This window comes from Netta rufina (assembly GCF_964035555.1).
Source record: "Netta rufina genome assembly, chromosome: 1".
In the NCBI taxonomy this organism is placed as follows: domain Eukaryota; kingdom Metazoa; phylum Chordata; class Aves; order Anseriformes; family Anatidae; genus Netta; species Netta rufina.
The window spans coordinates 8,492,071-8,512,034 of record NC_140123.1 but is presented as its reverse complement, the minus strand read 5'-3'; the positions used below and the strand labels follow the sequence as shown (position 1 = coordinate 8,512,034).

At 42.3% G+C, this 19,964-nt stretch overlaps 1 protein-coding gene across 1 annotated transcript in view; it reads left to right on the top strand.

Moving 5' to 3' along the window:
• Nucleotides 1–9,976: 9,976 nt before the first annotated feature.
• The window catches only part of ME3 (malic enzyme 3), a 123,082-nt gene continuing 113,094 nt past the window's right edge, over nt 9,977–19,964 (top strand). Inside the window, exon 1 of the mRNA XM_084282485.1 lies at nt 9,977–10,333. Within this exon, the coding sequence (XP_084138611.1) occupies nt 10,142–10,333 (192 nt within the window). The 5' untranslated portion in view covers nt 9,977–10,141. The remainder of the gene's footprint in view (nt 10,334–19,964) is intronic.

The window sequence follows — 19,964 nt, the reverse complement described above, 5'->3', positions numbered from 1 at the left end:
CACTTACGTATTTTGTCTTCTTTTCCACCCTTCTTGCAGCACACGTGTGTGCACCTCGTTCTTTCCCCAATTTAATTCTTAAAAAGATTTCGCTGCTTGAGATGTAACATCTCAAGAGGAGTTAGCTGTCAGCAGAAGCCCTTCTCTGGCTGCATGAAAAGCTTAGCTTCTCACAATGAGTACTGATTTAAACATGCGCTGAAGGAGGCAGATACCTTCCACAAAAGGTAACTAATCTCTGTTGTAACTCAGTTTCTGAACGGTAATGAGCATGGCACTCACACCGGGCTTGTCACAAGAGGTCTCTAGGGGCAGGATTAATCCTAATCAGTTTTGCTTGTCTGAATACGAGACACCAGCTCTGAGATATGCTTTAGGATTAGTCAGGCACCTCTATCAGGTGAACCACAGCCCCTGAAACTCAGCTTAGCAGGGGAGAAAGTGCCCTCCAGAGACATCTTTCTCTGTTGGCTCAAGATGTGATTACCTGGCTTGGATTAGCTTCTTGCTAAGTCACCTTGCTAGCTTCTTGCTAAGCCACCACTTTTTGGCAGCAGCTAATGGTCTGAGAAGCATTTTTACTATTTTGGATTTCAAAAGATCATTCATTCATTGTCTTCCATTACACAAAATGATATTACATTGCATTGGCAATTTGACGCTTGAACCGGTGATAGTCTGCCTTGGAATAAAGAGATGATATCACTTTCCTTTTGTTTGTTCCAGGTTTGTTCCCATAACACTTGGATACTCACTGCTCTGAACCCTCATGAACTCTGCTAATCAGGTACCAAAGGAGAGGAGGGTATCTAATAGCTGTTTGTGGCTGTGCTTGCACTCACAGCTCAGTTTCAGTGAAATATCCACTACTGCACAATATGAACAAACACCCCACCCACACACAGTTTCTAGATCCATGATATAACCCAAGGAAATATTTTGATTTTAGCAGGTCTTCAGATTTTAGAGATGATCTGTAATTTGTGCATGCACTTTGAACCTGGTGTGCCTCTCTATTTTTTTCCTGCTACTCCCTTTATTGCTGTCTGTAGTGATGCTGGGATACAGACATAGGTACACGTCTATTTAGATATGAGCTTTGGACATGAAATTACTTTGACATCAGGTTGCTTTGTAAGATTCCAAGGGAGTGTCTCCTCGCTGCAGTCCCTGCTGCTTGCGGATCTCTCTGTGCTGTGATGAATTGCCTCTGCTCAGCCCTGGAGCATGAGCTTGTTCATCAGCATTATATGTGCCACGAGGTGATAACGGTGGTAGTCTGAGCTCCCTCAGGACAGACTTTTGGCTCGCTGCATCCTTTCCTCTTATTTTATAACCAATACAAATTAGTTCATTTTTGAAGGTTCATTATAGTGTCAACCAGCCATTTCACACAATGCACCATTACAATGAACTAGGCTTTTCCCAAGCAGTAGATGGCAACTGATAAAGTATTAACTCTCCCATGTGGCATTTTTCATGGGTTGAAAATGCCTTTGCAAGCTTCCTATGCTTCTGCATGGCTCTGGCCTGTGCTGATGTCCTGGCAGCCTTTGCACATTACAGCTAGAAATGATGGGTGTTCTTATTTTGCCTACTCATTTGTACACCCTCATTGCAGTGTCAAAACCCCCCACTGTGGCTTAAAGAAGGTCTGTTTGCCAAAAAATACCCTTGTTTCTGTTTGGTACAGTGTTATGATTGATGTTTCTCTCCATACTTTAGAAAAAAAAATAAAAATAAAAAAAGTCTGACACACCAGCTCTGGCAGCGGGTGCTGCAGAAGTTCAGATGTTAGCAGAGCCAGCTGTCCGCCCCCTTGCCAAAAATTAATTTCCCAGAGCAGAGTCAGCAGAAGCGAACACACGCCCAGTCCCCAGCAGCTTCAGTGCAAAGCCCAGCTTCAGCTGGAACTTGTCAGGCCACAAATTTTTAATGATAGGCAACAATTCTGATTAGAAAATGATCACATTCATTAAAATTCCTTCACTCGAGTCCTACGGCTGGATCATGCGTGCAGACTGTATGACATAAAGTACGTTGCGCAAACTCTTATCCCCTTCCTCTCAGCAGAATATTATTTCTCAGCAGACTATCTAAATTAGTTGGCTTTTACCACTCTAAGATCTCCTGCTCGCCTGTTAAATGGCCTTTTTAAGTGTTAATTTCCTATTTTTGGCCCTTCTTGTCTCTGTAGTAAATATGCATTTCTAAGTTCAAGCACTCCGGAAAAATGCTTTGTGTCTGGAACGAAATAATCAAGTCAGTGATATAAGTCTGTTAAATTTCTGCTAGCGTAAACAAGAGGAACACTGATCTCAAAAGAGCAAAGTGATTTATATCAGTCAAAAATACAGGCCTGCTGTCTTCAAAAATGTTTGTCCTCATTTATTTTAATAGGCATAAGAGACTCAAAGTCTCCTAAAATCAGACCCAAAGGCTTTTTGGAGGATTATCTCGGAGGTTACAGAACTGACTGAAGACTTGATGGAAAGATAAAATTTTTGCAAACCAAAAAAAAAAAGGTGTTTAATGAGAAAACCAGCGACATTTTCTGCTTTAGCTATATACATAGCATGCTTTTATGGTCCATGATTTATGAAAGCTGATGCTTTTTACTTTTATCACTGCACAGGACACTGCAAAACATGTATGAGGACATTATGCACAGCTTTGTCAAGTGGCAGGAAGACAGCGCAGACTGGAAGTGCTGCTCCAGGTGCAGCAGCGTGTCAGTTGCCAGCTCCAGCTGTGCTTATCAGCACTGCCGCTGACCTTTCAAGCCATTTCTCACTCTCAATTTGTTTGCACTCCTTATCAGCCCTGAACCTTGCCAATACAGCTCTAAGAGAAGTCTGTAGCACGGAACAGGATGCACAGAAGTGCAGGAAGAGGTTGGTGCCCTCTGTGACCTGGTTATCTGTCAGGAAGTCAGTGCAGTCACTTTCCCCTTGCCACAGAGCTTACAGAAAGCATACTTTCCGATACAGATAATTTTACTAGGAGGTGGTGGTTGCAATTCCCTTTATAGCTACTGATTGATAATTGCAGAACTAATGTAATTATACTGCAGCCAGTTGAGTTAGAGAGAATTTCTAAAAGCGCCTTGTGCCATACAGCCACTGGTTACTGAGAGCCTGAGAAATCTCAAACAGATGAATTTTCCATTCCTTACTCTTACTACAGCTCACATTGGAGGCTCGTCTGTTAAGAAAGACACTCGCTGGGACCAGGGTGAGTATAGAGTCTTACATAAATATAGCACTTGGAAAACGCTCCACCTGACATTAATACAGCTTGTCTTCTAGGAATGAGATTCAAAACTGAGGGGATGACAACTGCCCGCTCATGGAGAGAAGGGTGAAGATATGCTCTGTGCACAGGCATGCAGCTTTCTTCAGGATGTTTTTTGTGGAACACAGGTTTACTTGGCTTTGCAGGTATTTTTATAATGTTCACTTATATAGAACCTGGAATTTTTTAATCTCATTCTGCAGTATTCAAAAGTAGCAATCTTTAAAACTCACCTTTTCACACTTATAAGTAAATCTGTAAAAATTACTTTGGCTAAGAAGGCAGTGAATAAGTTTATGAAGTATAAATTATCATCCTTCATTAAAAACTTGTCACCCTGTTTTGTCCCTTCATCATATAGACTTGTGCTGCCTGAAAAGATGCAAAAATGTCAGTACATGACCTAAAATAATTCGACTGATAAAGTCAAGTGCTAATTGCAGTCCTGCACAATCAAAAAAGACTGCTCAGGAACACATTATGCTTACATTTGTGGCAAGTCACTCATTGCTGAACCCTCCTTTGCCAAACTCTTTTGCAAATGCTGTTATGGTGGTAAATATTTTACTGGCTTAAAGTCAGCGGGGAAGGTTAAAACTCTTGTTATTATGAACTTGCTGCACATCAGCTGTATGTGACATGTTCCCATGCCATGGCAGATGTGAGGTGTTCAGAAGTGGGTTAACCCAACGGTCTGTATGCTCGCCTCAGTCAGGCTCAAGGTAATTAGGATTGCTATAGCATATTTTTTCACTTGTTATTAAGCTGCCTCAAACTGCCTTCACAGCAGCAGCGAGTGAGGATGTGCATGGGTGGATCAGCTGGCATAGTAATTTTACCCCTCAGTAACTTGTATAACAGCTTTTCATGTGCCTGAGTCTTTGATCGCCTTCTTGACTTCTTTTATATCACAAGGTGTTATCAGGACATCTCATCATTTCTGCGGGCTGCAAAGTCTCACTCAGCATCTTTTTAATGAATCCATATTGTTAATGCAATCTTTCAATGGCACGGAGTTTTCTTGCAAAAATAAGGGTTGAGATCAGACTTGTGGCACGTTACTAGCTGGAAGGTCAGTTGGGCTTCTTCAGATGACAGACTGACTTCTAAAGAAAAAGACTATGTGCCTACTATCAAAAGCAGTACCATCATGGTAAAAGTAAGAATGTACTCTTGTACTGTATTGAGAACAATTTTTGCATTAAAAATGACTGCAATTTATAGCTGGACTATAGCAGTATTCAGTGCAACTGAATTCTATTCTTCCATTGAAGCTAATTGTGAAACCTTCACAGGGGAGAAAGCTCCAAACCTATGCCTATAAACAACAGTTTACTTTTGAAATAAATCAAAATATTTATATGCTTATGTTTCACTATAAATTGATTCTGTTTAATAGAAATCAAGATGCCAAATAGTGTGTTTTCTTTGCTGTACTGTTCATTTCTCTTCAAGTATTTAGATATTGAGGACCATGCATGTACACTATAGAGTTAATGGAATGCTTAGGACATCAGTAATAAGACGGCAGGAAAAGGGAAAAAAAACAACCCAGCATTTATATTAGACAGGACAGAATTTATTGACTGAAGTGTGTTATTTCATTTCATGCTCATTTTTCATTTTAAGAGGTATAAGCGTAAACCATCATCATTATCATTTAAAACTAGCCACAGCCAGGAAAGATGTCCAAAGGTCTGATTAAGGCTTTAATTGCACAACTACAGATGGTTTTTGTCTTGATGTTAGAGAAGTCTCTCAGTGCTGAAGAATAATATCATGAGAAGCATATGTCAGGGAAATAAACTATGACAAAGGGAGACCAGTGATAGATGACCAAGTGAATGCAAGACTGGCAGCCAAGACATATGGATCCAGTTCCCAGCTCCATCACTGTCTGAGTAAGTGGCCGTGAACAAGAACCCTCTGCGTGTCCATCCATCTGTAATGTCCATGAGACAATATCGAGTTAGCACAAGGGCGTTCACCATGTTCATATTCAAAAAAAAAAAAAAAGACTGAAATTTGATGCATTGGACAAGCTGCAGTAACAGAGATTTTTAAGATGAGAGAGGATTGTTATCCCATTGCAGGGACCTGCTACTTTATGGTGTCATGGGATCATCTGTGGCTTTTTGTTAGTAACCTGGTATCCTGTATTTGCTAGAGGTGAGCAGGAGGGTTTTGGGGCTGCTGCACATGGAGCAGACTTGTGAATCCTTGTGGATTAAGCATCAAATATAAAATCGCTTGTAGATGGGAAAGGCTTGCATGATGTGGTGACTTCAAACCCCATGGTCTGACACAGTCAGACCCTGTGTATGCCATATAAACTGAGCCCATAACTTCTAACTGGGTTAAAGCACATGTATTTTACTATATAAGTATTACACTACAGATACTCTCTCTATGTATAGATATACATTATATTTAGCAGTGTGAAAAAGAAGAACAGGCCAAATGCTATAGCTCATGAAGATGATGTTGCCTTGCATATGGGGAACTCACCGTAACTGTGGTTCGTCTGACTCCAGATTCTTCCATTGCACTTTCAGTTCTTCTTGTCTCTGTTTGTTGTACAGAAGGGTCCCAATCAAATTCATGGCCTCTGCTGCAGTAAGCTTTCTTGTGTTGTGATGAATTTAAATGAACAGTTGGCACGAATGGGTAGCATATCTGCAAAATGTAATAAACCAGGAGACACACAGCTGCACAATGCCCAGAATTCTCAAGGTATGTGATTTGAAAAACACTACAGTGGAAGTTTATAATTGCAGGTCAATTAATTTCCTGAGAGGAAAGATAATGCTGCAGGAGAATAGACACTATAAATAGACACTATAAGGTCCCTCTTTATATGGCAGGGATTCATTTCAAGTTTATTTCATTGGTGTTCTCTTCGATGCCAAACTGCTAAATGCAAGGCCACAGCACAAAGAGGTTTCGTAAATTACTGGAGGAATAAATTAGCTCTTATAACATGCTTTGAAACTTCAAGTGCATTCTGCAACAACCGGCAAATCCCCAAGTGTATATAGAATCCCATTCTACAAACCATTGTTTCCTTCCTGCTGCTGAAAAATAGCTTAAATAAAATCCTAAGAGTTCAATCTGGAATATAAGTGTGCATTTCATTGCTTTTATAGCTTTTTTGTAACATTCTTTCTTTTTTTTTTTCTTTTTTTTTTTTTTTATCAAGAATTTAACCTTTGCTTTGATCAAATTTGCATTCATGAAAGGCTTGCATGTTATACAAAGTGCATTCATGTGCATCTGACAGTAAGCACTTTGCATCTGTGGATATAAAGAATCGCAATCAGATTCTTTATTTTGCAGTGCCAGGCAAATTTTGGAAACCCAGCATTTGTAATTGTTTCTCACTGAGATGCAAAAAAACGTTTGAAGGCTACTGTCAACCAATAGGAGGTAAAAATGAGAAACCCCTTGGCAAGGCAAAGCTCAGTGTTTGTACAGCAGTAGGGAGACAATTAATGGCTGCAGAGAAAATCTTATTTTTACTTTTAGAAATACACAATACTCCAAGAGGCAGAGAAGCCAGAATTTTAAAATGAAGAAAATAAAAATGTATGTGAAAGAGTCTATACAGCAGCAACAGATAAAAGCACATACATGCGTATGTACATCATCTTTTCCTGTGTGGCAGTATATGTATGTGTACATGGCTAAATGCACACAAAATTCTGTGAGCTTGATTAAAAATAACCTTTCTAAAAACCCTGTCCTATATCCTCCATGGTCAACGGTGGGAGACCTTACATGAAGCCATTTCTGTAGCCCATTTAGAATTGAGATACTAAGGTACAGCCCTTTCTTCACATCCCATCTCATGCTTTTTTTATAGCTGGTTGTGGAAGGGGAGTGTGGGAATTCCCACCTTTGCCATTTGACCTACTGTGTAGCCCAGGACAAGTGATGTCTCCATTCTCCTGCCCACATTTGTCCCTCTTGCACAATAGACCATAAGCTTTTACTGAGGAGGTACTGTGCAAGGCCGCTGAGATATCTCCAGGCACTCTTCAAGTCAAGACAATAATTCTACCAATCCATGATCCAGAAAAGAAACCAGGCTTCAATTCTGACCGTTCACATGCAGCTTTATTGTTTTGACATGACTGTTGATCCAGCACTGATGGGAAGAAGAGAGATGTACAAAGTCCAGATTGACATGGCAGCTGCATCCCAGGGATAAAATGAGCCCCCAGCCAGACGATGAACAAACTTCTTTGGGAGGTTTCTTAATTTCAGATTGCTGCTTTGGGAAGATGTTGTCTGACAACCTTCCAAACAAACTACGAAGCCTCTTTATCTTAATGTATTTTGGAACAGCATTAGGCAGGAAAAAATGATTTATTTCTGGGAAAACGATGTGAAATCCTTTCAGTCATAATCAGTTCATTATTCATTTAGCTCACTGTGTGCTATCTTACGGGCATTTTTAGCAGAAAAGGTGTTCTGCTAAAGAACACCCTTTTTTTGTTCATACAAAAAGAAGCTGAGATTCACTAGTTCTGAGAAGGCACATTAAGGAACACCAAGAAACAGAATAAAATTCCTGTGGTGATCAGAAAATTGGAGCCCAACCTGATGAGGTGTCACAGTTACCTTCCCTCACTGAGATACAAATTCAGGAAATGACAGTTCCGTACACCATCCTGGAACAGACCAAAGCTATCAGACTAGCCAGCAGTCCCATGGCGTGGGAAAGACCTTCCAATGTTTTCTTTTCTTCTCTGACAGCTTCCCTGTTTTTTATCAAGCAAGCATGGACCATAAATTTATTTTTCAATATTGCTGTCTGCTTTCTGTGGTACTGTGGTGATGTTTGTGCTTTCACATCTTGTCTTTAATATGATTTTTATTTTTAAGGATTGGGAAACTGCAGGCAATATGGTCTGTAGATAAAGAAGCCATCAATGTACTGCACTCTTCCCAAACAGGGAGGTGTTATATCTTCACTATTTGCTACAGATAAATTTCAGCAATCAATTCTGCAAAAGACCCAGTAAAAGTTGTTTTTGTTTGGGTTGATCTAAACATTCTAATTTATTTCAGATGAAACTTGGGAACTTTTTTTTTTTTTTTTAAATGCATCAGATGTAGTAAAATAAACTCAAAAGTCAATTCACACAGTAAAAGATTCTTATCAAATCTGTTCCGAGTAAATTACTTTCTTATACTTTTTTTTTTTTTTTTTTTTATCAAAATCAATTAATTTGGATTTTAGCTCCTCTGAAAAACTGGAACACCTCTGAGGGAATGCAAACATTCTGTGCTAACACTTTCCTCAACAAAACACCATTATTGTAAGAAAAAAAAAGTTGTTTTCTCTAGATAACATTCATATTTAGTATTTTATGCTTCCTCTATAGTATTTAGCATTTATAGCTTCCTGTGTTATATAAACGTATATATAAAATATATAAGATACATAATGTATACTGGATACATGTATACAAAACATAAATTCAGTATAGTGTATATAGAGAGACTATATAGACAACAAGCAGATTGAAATGCTTAACTACCCATGCTCACACTTCAGGAAGAGGCAAAACATAAAAGTCCTTATTAATTACTTTCTAGTGACTAAGTGCAACTCCTCCAAGAAGCTATACGCTCTGTCTATACCATGCAGACAATCCTGCACATTGCCCAGGGACCACAGCATGAAAACAAGGTTCTGCAGCACCTATCTTGTCAGGGCCCCTGCAGCAAACTCCCTGTCTGCTGAAAAGTTCTAGCAGCATCTGGGTACATCCCTGGGAAGCTGGGAAAGGATAACTGTAAAAAGATTTTAAGTCTGCAGGCCCTGTTGCTATGGGTGTATGTAATAATAGGTAAAATCAGAAAGTCGCTCTGCCTCACTTGTGCCTCAGTTAGATAAAAAGATTTGTTTTTAGAAAGTAAGTTTCACTTTTTCATATATTTTTTGATGCCTCTGCCAGTACAATGATGTCTGATGGTTTCAAAAGTGCCTGTAACACACCCCAAACCGAAAAGAGGTTCTTGTGCCTCAAACAGGCTTGGGTGTCTCAACTCCAGAAACAAGACGAATGCTAAAAGAGAACAAGGTCACAGTGCCTTTGCGCTCTTCACATTATGGGTCTAGTTTTTTTCTTATTATTCACTTTGTTAAGTTTAATGGAGAAAATACAAATCCATAGGGAGAGACATCATTGTTTAGTTTGGCAAGGGCAAGCAATCCGTGACCCTCTCCGACAAGGTCTTCACGGCTCCAGACATCTTGCTGCAGCAGATGCCCCCAGCTCCACGACAGGCAGCACCTCCAGTTGTGGTACCTGAGAGTAATTTTAGAAAAATTAATGACTGGGAGATTAAGTACTTTATCCTTAGCAGCGAATGGTCATGTCTTTCCACGGGTTGTGGGGTGGGTTGGGTTGCGACCCAGGCTGGGCCTGAACCCCTCGCAGGCCAGGGGCACGAAGGCGCTCCCGGCTTTGGGACCAGAGCCGTGAGGGGCTGGGGGCTCCATCAGACCCCAAATCAGAGGAAAAGCGAAGCGGGGCCGAGCCAGCCCCGCTCCTCATGCAGCCGAGGGGCGGGCAGCCCCGCTCTCCCCGGCAGAGGCGGGGCCCAGGCGGGCACCCCCCGTTCCTCCTCCCGCCGGCGGCGGCCGAGCCTTCCCAGGTAGCCGGGGAAGGAGGCAACCGCCGCGGGGTCGAGCCGACATCTCCTTCCTGGGTTTCCTTTCGCTTCGCACCTGGGCCGGGCCGGGCTGGGTCGGGAGGCGGTGCCCGCCCCGTAGCCTCGCCCTGCCCGCCCCGGGCTCCGCCGGGTCCCCGCTGTCCCCGTGCCGCAGGTCGCCATGGTGCCGCTGTGCGGCGGCGGGGCCGGAGCCCGCCTGCTGCGGATGGCGGGGGCCGGCCGGAGGCTGCTTCTCCTCAGCGCCGCCCGGGGCAGCGGCAGCCAGGCTGGGGGAAGCCCCTATACCCACGGCAAGGCCCTGGCTGTCAAAAAGCGAGGCTACGACATCACCAGGAACCCCCACCTCAATAAGGTAGATGCTGTTTGCCTCCGCTCCGCTCCCCGGCCGGCCGGGTGCTGGTGGTGGTGGGGGGCGAGGTGGGGGCTGGAGGAAGGGTCTGGGGGTTGTGAGCTTGGGGGATGGCGGCTGGGGTGCAGAGGGGTAAAGGGCTTGGGCACGGCGGCTGGAAGTGGTTTCTGGGGTGGGTGGGTGGTGAGGAAGGTGCTTGGTTTCGGTGGCAGGTGCCTTGACCCAAAGGTGCTTCTGTCTTCGACCACCCATCCCCGAGGAGCTGCCCTGCGGGGAAATGCTGGATGGAGGTGCAGGGACCTCTCCCACTGAGTTCAACTCAACAGCGAACAGAGATGGCTTTGTAAGTGGTCGCTTTCTGGGTTGGCATTGATTTTGTCCTTCATAGCTGGTCACCCTGCTTCTCTTCACCTGCTGCTCCATCCAGCCGTGGTGGTGCTGGAAGAGCCCCGGTAGGTCAGAAGTGCCATCAGCCAGGACCAAAAGCTGCTCGTTTCCAACTCACGGTGAGCTAATGAGAGAAGGAGTGGGAGAAAGCATGTCCTCTCCTAAAAATCTAATACCAACCTAGGATATTTTGATATACTTTCTGGTTAGTAGTGGAATTGATCATCTTCATCTTAAGACAAGCGTATTTGGTTGTTCTGGTAAAGCTTCCCTTTCATTGCACGTCCATAGCAGTAAATTTCAGAGGGAGACATCCTCAGAACTGCTGAACCTATACGTTGGGCTTTGTTTGTTCATATTTAATAAAAATAGAAGTTTTAGGAGAAGAGTGTTCAACAAAGTCTGTAAGCTGTATAAAATCAGATCCTATAATTTAGCCTCATACTACTTTTCTATCCTTTTCCATAGCTTGAGCCACCCAAAAAGTCTGGATGTGAATTTTGGAATTACAGAAATACATAATTCAGGAATGTTGGATTTCCAGTTTCTTGTGTTAATGTTGCTAGAAATAAATTCAAATAGGACAGGTATCTTAAAAATATGCACATATTAAAAACGGTGTCGATAGTTGACAGGGCTGAGACTACTTATCCGCCTCCTGTGTCAATTTCTGGACTGTAGGCTGTTCAGATCACAACTTTATGTAGTATGGGACATGCCGAGCTCCTGTCTCCTAGTGCCATTGCAGCATTCATCGAGGTGCACCCCTAAGGACAGTGTCGCAGGATGTTATTGAATATTCAACAGCTTTGCAGGCAATCTGTTCTGAATCATGCAGCGAAAGTCTGTAAGACTGAAGAGAAGAGGAATTGTCAACTATCATCTTAATGCTGATGAATTACAATTGTTTATGTGGTTTAGAGAGTTTTTTCTTCAGCATCTGGCTTGTTCTCTTGGGTATTCAGTGATAGTTATGGGATAACATTGCTAATGTTTCTAGTAGCATTACATAGAACAACATGAACTGAAAAATTAATACTTTGACCTTTGCTCCATGTAGTGCAGTAATAATGCATAACTGGTTGAATCTATCACGTTTCTTAAACTGACTTAACTTCCACAAAAAAAGATTTGGAATGTCGCGTTTGGTGCTTTTCTGAAGGCTTTTTCCCCTATCAGTGAAAGAATTTCTCTTTAACTCAAATTTTCGCCCATATGAAGAGAAGAAAACAAAACTGCTTCTGTTGGAGGTAAATTACATTCTAGTGTGCCATGCTTAATTGGCCATGAGAAATCTCCCAGCTGGTCTCCAGCCTGGATGTTTGCTGTTTATGTTACGTTCCTCTGTCAGTACAGGCCTTACAATCATCAGTATGTCATCCTGAGAACATCCACGTGAGGAAGAAAGGCTGACATCAGTGGTAAGAGATAAGGACTGCCAGTTTATGCACCTAGGTAACTAGTTGGTGGTAAACGTTCAGCCTGTTCCCAAAGCTGTGGACTGTTTTCAGTTTGTTCTTTACAGTTTGTTGCAGTAGCTAAGGGATTAACTGTGTTCAGCTGAAATGGGATATTTCAGGCAGCTCATATGTGGTCAAGGTGTGATTGATGGCCCTTCATTCTGCCTTGCCACAGTACTGTAAATCAGAATTAGAGATCTTGATAGGTTTTCAGCTGTTGTAATCTCATCATATAGTACTTACTGTTTACACCTCTAGTAGCAGGGGGTCATTGCCATTTTTCTAAAGTGGCTCTTGCTTTTATCTAAGTTTTTATCTGATCGAAGGCTTCAGTGTGGGGCATAGTCCTCACATCTCTCCAAGAACCTCTGAAAAAGTTTTTTTTTGTTGTTCGTTCGTTTGTTTGTTTTTAAGTAAGGCATTGGGCAGCAAGTGCTTTATCGCTTTATTCAATGCACTGGCTATTTTATAGCTTCTGGGTGAAGTTTAAAGACTCGGTCTAAAGCAGTGAAGTATGGGTTGGTTTGTTGAATGAAGTTGACTGTGTCCCTCCAGCAGAATCACATACGGATTTTCAGTCTGAGGTTATTGATTCAAGTCTTTGCTTGATTACTAGGTCGGAACTGCTTTGTACAAGCCTTTCAAACTTAGAAGTCACTGCTGCCAGGTCCTGTCTAATACTCTCTCACTAAAAGCAAGCTGTCTTCTGAAATGCTCATCTGTTTTCCAAACCTGCATGAGATGAAAAAAAAAAAGAAAAAGCTGGTGATGGACATAAGAAATATGCACTTGTTTCTTTTATTTGGTCATTGTTTACTCCATGGAGTTAGCTGGATTTTGTGATGTAAGGAGTGCCAGCACCATAGTAAGCATGGATTATGAATGAGTGGCCTCCAGTTCTTAAATTATTTGGCCAGTCTATGTATTGCATTGTGTATAAGAGCTTGCTTAACTATCACATTTTGGAGTAAATTTAGAGGAAAAACTGATTGGCAGCTAAGGCGAGACTGGGTTCCACCTCTGAGACTTGGCTCAATTATCAGTTATGTCTCTGACTTCCTGTGACGCTGGGGAAGTCACGAGCAAGGGAATCTTGTAGCTTAAATCCTCTGGCAGTAGGAAGAACTTTGAAGACAGAACTTCATCTATGTTGTGCATGAGCATTCTGCATGTTCCTGTACAATTCAAACACTGCTCTTCCTTGTGTTTTGAAGAGTTATAACCCCTGTCTGATCCAAGGGCAGGACTCGGGAATTGTCAGTGTTCTTCTCAGAGGGTGTTTGTGGACCTAAAAGGCAATAGCAGTTGTTCTCAGCTGATGAAAGAGTCACAGAAATAATAGAAGGAAGGGCTTGTCACATGTTCTTATGAAGCACTTCATAAAGTAGTTCCTATTTTCCTGCCTTTGAATGCTGCAGAATTGGAAATCCTAAAAAAAAAAGATATCAGACAACCCCAGAGAGCTGGTGAGACCATTCTGTGGAGATCCAAGTGTAAACTGAGCTCCAAGAAAATTTATTGGAAGCTTGGACAAGTTTAAGAAAGTGCCCTGCTGACACGGCAGCAGCAGTACTGGGCTTGCTGAGAAATGAGCCTGTCCTCAGCCTTGTGAGAAGTTATTTCAACACTCGGATCCTGGAAGGAAAGATGAGGCACATCCTACCCATGGCTGTCTTTCTCCAAGTTGCCTTGTGGTTGGTATGGTCATGGCCATGCTGTCTCCTCTCTCCGACACTGTCTGCTGTTCTTAGCATCTGTGTAGTTCTGTTCATCTTGGATGTGCTGTTCATGACTCCCCACTTCTGCCAGGAGCTCTGTCACATCCACGTGCCCTCTCTGTGTTTTAACATACACAGACTGAGCTGAGGTTTAAACTCACCAGCTGAGCAATTCCCAGTTTGACTACAGACCTGTAGGGACTCAAAAAAATCTTACCTTGTCCAAAATCATCTATAATTTTGTTCATGACATCAGACTGCCACGGGTTCTGCACTGTTCGCTTGGAAGGTTGATGGCACTTCACGTGTTTTCCTAGAAGTCTTAGCTTTGGCGTAAGTCATGCCTCTTGGGAGAGCTGCCATAACAAGCAGATGCCAATCTAGAGGTCAGTTAGTTCTCAAAGTGGCGGGTTATTGCTGCATTTCAAGGGCTGAGATGTTTAACTGATAACACACTACATTTTTCTGCAAGCTGCAGTGCAAAGAGTGTGGAGCCTTCTGTATACATCTGGATAACAGCCTGTACTTCTTCGGTGCACGTACACACTTGATTTCATGAAATGTGTGATAAAGAATTATCAAAACAAAAATACCAGTCTGCAAATGTAAGAGTGAAACTTGACAACTAACTGCTGTAGGTTTCTGCAGCAGCTTTGGGATTTACTGCTGCACACAGCATTACAATGCAGAAGGTTTGTTTGTCCTTCAGCTTTGTTGGGATCAGAATTAAGCTAATTGAGGGTTCTTTGAACACGGTGTCAGTGATCTGCCGATGCAGCTGAGACAAAATGATAGCCTTGCACATGGCTGTACCCAGCAACTACGGTGAAACCAGCCTAAAAGTAGCTGGATTAGTAGAGTGATTGCATTTAAACAAACTTAGTAATGAGCACGAGAGCAGTGCCTCTGAAACGGGAGTTGGCAAGATTAAATTGAGGCAGGATTCCACTTTTAAATGATTAAATCTCTGATGTAAGCTCACATGGTTGTTATATTCTTACAACTAGAGTTTCCTGTTGTCTGTCTGTGGGTCTCAATAGACATTTAACCTCTGGGGAGGGCTCAGGGGTTTTCAGTGGCTGTGTGACTCCCAGCGCTTGTTAACTTAACATCTGTTTGTGTTTTACAGTGTAAGAGTGTGAGATGAGCAGAGTCTGGAGGCTGCCCTCTTAGCTTGTCAGGAATCTATGGCTACTTAGAGGACACTGGATTTTTAATTAAAAAAAAAGCCCACTGAGGGTTCTTAAATACATTGAAACCACACCTGGCTGGGAGAGTCTCCAAATGGAAAATAAAGGAAGGATGGAAGTGCAGGGGAAAAGTGTCCGATTTGCCTGCACTATTGCCTGAGGTTTATGGGTGCTGCTGGAGACAGGATGCTCACACAGGTGAACCTGCTAGGTCTCTGGTGTCTAGGGACAGCAAAGAAGACACGTTCTTGGCCAACCCCTACAGCACACAGGTCACCCCAAACCCAAGCTAAGCCCCAGCTGAGAAGCAGCTCTGTGGCAAACGCTGCTCCAACCCTGCTCTGCTCTGGAGCTGCAACAGGAGTGAGCTGGTGCAGACCACAGTGTACACCTTCAGTGGTGTCCCGGGCAGAGAGGCTGTTCTCATGTTTGCTCTTGCTCTTCAGTTCATCAGGTACATCTCCATTGACTTCAAGGGAAGTGGACTCTGAAGAGATGAGCTTTGCTCCCGTATTTTGGCATATGTGTTGCTCTGGAAATGTGACAGCTTAGATTTTTGGCCTTCATCCTGGTGTGAGGAGTTTCATTGGTTGGTTGTTGTTAATGTGAAGCAATTTTTCTTTGGAGCCTGAAGTATCTTTTGGCAATGACATTTCATTTAAAGACAACTTGGCCTGGTCAGCAAACTACACCCAAACTAAATCTGTTGGTGGTGCTTTTGGTGTTGGCGGCAGCTTACAACAGTCCCTTTGCTTGCCCAGCTTGGAGTCCAGTCCCTTTCCCTGATCATTCCCAAACCAGGAGGCCATCTGCCTTCCTGTCCCGCTGCCTAATCCCTTGCCAAGAATCGCTGTCTGCTTTGGCAGCCCGGTAATAATTCGGGGGCAGAGTGGGAGGGCTTGGAAATGCCGAGGAAGGCTGCTGCTGCCAAGAGGGGTGCTCATGCAGCCCCTGACCCTGTCTGTGTTGTAGCAGCCCTGTAGCACCTCAAGGCTTGTTTTGGCTTCAGCACATGCAAATGTCGTGAGGGGTCTTGGACATATCCGTCAGGCAGCTCTTATAGGTGCTGGGGTTATGCTCATAGCCACCATAAGGTATTAACAGAGAAAAAATGGGACTCGCACCAAAATACTTGTTTCTGTCTTCTGAGCAGTTTCTATCATAAAAATGCCTTTCAAATTGCCTTTAAGCTGTGGAATTTTATGAGTTTGGCAGCTGCCTATGTTGTTTTCCCTTTATCATATCCTTTCCCTAAGAGAAGCCTTAATCCTTACACCAGCCATGGCTTGGTGTAGGGGCAGAGCGGAGTTTGAACATAGTTCTTGTTTGATAGGGTGCACCAGGCTTTTTTGACACTTGAGTAAGAATTGCCTTGAAGCAACACAAGCTGTTTGATCAATACTATGAAAATCGATATTGTTGCAGTTACAAGGGATCCAGGGCTGAATGGTGCATGTTCAGCATTCCTGTTTATTGCATCTAGTGAAGTGTGTGGCAACCAACCAGTTGATTACTTTGGAAACCCTGTGGATATTGAAGGCAAGGCTGAGCGTATTATATGTGGGTCCTGTAAACATTTCACTCCGCTGACCTCAGCAGGCTTCAAACCTTGCCCCACGTAAATAGCAGGACATTATATGGCCTTGATGTTAGCAATTGGGTGCTGCAGTGCTACAGATGAGTTACTGGTGCTGGTCAGAACGGGTGGTGATCTGGCTAAAGCTGCTGAAAGGCAGTGCTAACTTGCAAGATGAAGCAAAGAACAAAATTTTGTAAGCTGGTTTTGTTTTGAGATGGATTTGTCATGCAGTTGGTCACTAACAGATGGGTCTCAGCAATTTTGTAGTGTTTCATGGCAGAGTTTGACCTGTGAGTGGTTATTTTTTATGTATTTGTTTATTTATCGTGGGTCTTAGATCTGGCTGAACAAAAAAAAATGCACCTAGGGCAAATTCAATTTGATTTGGTTTTGGATAAAAAGCCCATAAATGGAATTAATCTTTACCTTCTATAGCAGCCACCTCCAGGGGAACACTCAACCTGCTCTTACTGGCATGAGCTCAGAGCTGAGAAAGGAAAGGTGGGGCCTTTAAAGAAGAAACAAACCAACCCAGCAATTTCACAAGATTGAGAGGTGGAAACTGGTCAGTGACTTCTGTGGTCTGATTGTAAACCTGGTGGTATGATAAACTGGGTGGCTGGGATTCAGGGGCTTGGGTCTCAGTCCACAAGGTCCCTTCTGCTAGGGAGAAATGTCCCCTAGCTGGTGGGACTTTGTGTTCTGTATACCTGAAAGTCCTTTACACTAATGCCAACTTTCTAACAGTTTTACTTTAGCAGGAGCAGCACGTGGATTTCAATTCCTTTACTATAAAGTATTATACTGAGAGTGTTTGATATAAAAAGTGCTACTTTGCCCCAGTTTTACCACTTGAATTATACTGGTGATAGGTGAGTGTCAAAAATGGGTTTTGTTAGGCTTATGGTGGGCTTAGATATGCAAGCTCATTTTATAAAATTACTGGATGACCTCAGCTGGGTAGTTTGACCCTTAATCTTCTCTGTCTGATCACCATATTACACCTTGTTTCTGTTCTGTGCTTCATCTGCTGGCACAATCAAGCATAGTCTGCAGTTTATTTAAATCAGCAGAAATTCCATAGCTTTTATGTGGCATGTAAAAGGGCATAATGATTACAAATGGTACTGTATATTTTGAAACTTAGAGCACGATAAATGGAATTCACTGCAATAAAAAAGTATTTTTTTTCAGATTAAAGCACTTTAATATTCATCTTGCCATAGCCTATTTATCCCCTCGCACTTCCCTCCATAAATAATTCTTAGTTTTCATGGCAGCTGCAGAACCCTGAAGTTGATTAACCATTTTTTTTTCCCTTTAGTAAAAAAATGTACTGGAACACGAGTCCACAGATGTGCCTTATGCTTACAGAGAAAGACTTGGGCTCCATAAACGTGAGTGAGAGCCCAGTTTGGTCTGACTGTGAGTGATGCCCTTCAGTCCGTGAGCTTGCAACAAGCAATTGGACTTATTGATACCTGTAGCTGCATGAGGAAGTTATGACTGCTTGTAGTATTTCGGCTTCTCTGTTATTTAGGGGTGTTTTGTTTTTTTTTCCTTGACTTCCTATTGATGATGCTGGTTTGCCTTCCTGAACCTCCCCACACGCACTCAGACTTGCCTGGCTGTTGCAAGTGCTGTGCAAACCTCTGCTTTTGGCAACTCTTCTATGCTTTCAGGGTTTTACTTTGTCTTCAGTTCCAAGAGTGCCACTGCCAGCATATGCCCCGTGCAGACAGCATCCAGGCATTTTGAGCATCAAGCGAGTGGTGTGCAGGAGTACAGATTGTCCTGTTTTGTGTCGTTTTTGTTCATTTGGTTTTAATCAAGGGTGCAGGGAGCTAAGAGGCAAATGGTTATTTTAACTATCCCAGGGGTTCTGGATCCAGAGATCCAAAGGCAAAATCTAGGAGACAGGTCAGGTTGAAAAACAGAAGTGTTTGCTTTGTCTTTTGTTTTCCCTCTGGCTGCTACTTAATTTTCTGCCTTTTTCTCACAACCTTATCAAACCTGCTATCAAACACTGGGCAGCCCATTGTAGTTTTTACTCAAATAAATTATTTTGGGACTTACTTAGCTTTAGAGCCATTGTGAGTGGGTCAGACGTGTCTTGATTCTTGGGGAAGAATAAACACTGTTCTGGAATTCTGTCCCTTTCAATAGAAGACCTAGCACAACAGCAAACTTCACTACTTCCAGCTCATAATGTGCTCCAGCAGAGATGATGAGCATGCTTTTAATTTTTAACCTCCTCTTTGAGGCCTGCTTGCTATCTGTCTCCCCAAACAACATGACATTTTGATAAATGACATATATTGTCAGCCTAATACAATATCTTTCTTTTATTATTTTTTTTAAATGACAAAGCTTTTTATAGTTCTGCAGCTGCCAAACACAAAGCGCAGACATAAACTTTGCAGACTAGGGTTCTGACAAAGAAAATAACACCAACACAGACGTTTTCTGCATATCAAAATTTTCTGCTTCGCTTCCCTTTGCAGTTCTTGTTTGTGCATTGATCCTTTTTTAACATGTGCTATGGAACCAAAACAGATTTTCAGTAAATTTTTGTATTCTATAAAGAAGATTAGCTCCACATCTCAGAGAAAAAAAAATCTGTGTCCAGCTTATAAAGTGATAAGTCTGTTTTGTAATCTGTCCATATGGATTAACTCTGTTCAGCCTCATAAAACATGTAGTTAGTTAGGCTTTACTGTGTTTCTCAACAGAGGAAGGAATTAGTTATTTTAAATCCAGCAGTGTTATGTTCTCCTGGACAGGACATCTTGAACTTTAACTCTTTGGCCTGGCTAATGGATTTGTCACTTCCCCATGTGGTTAAATTCATTGTGGAAACTATTAAACTCTGTTTAATCTTCATTTGCAGGGTTTGATGTTAAACCTATGGGTAATTTTAGCAATGATTAGTTGCAAATGAGCGCATGTATTATACGTGCCAAGTCCTGTCATTTCTGGAAGTGTCCAGATTATTAGTTTCTGTTGTCAGGCTGATCTAAGCATGTAGGCAGGGCAGGGGCTGGAGGGAGAGATGATGTACTTTATAACTGGTTTATGTGGGGGAGAAAAAGGTAAAACCTGGGATTTTCATGTTCACAGCCTTTCTTCTAGGAACTCAATTTTTTCTTATCCCCAACTACATCAGTTGATCCAATTTAAAAAACAAGCAAGCAAAAACCACCTAAACTTCCCCAGAGACATTTTCTACCTTTCAGGTAATTAGATGAGTTAATCTTGCCATTTTTTCCATAGCTAATTGCTGGCATAAAACAACCTCTT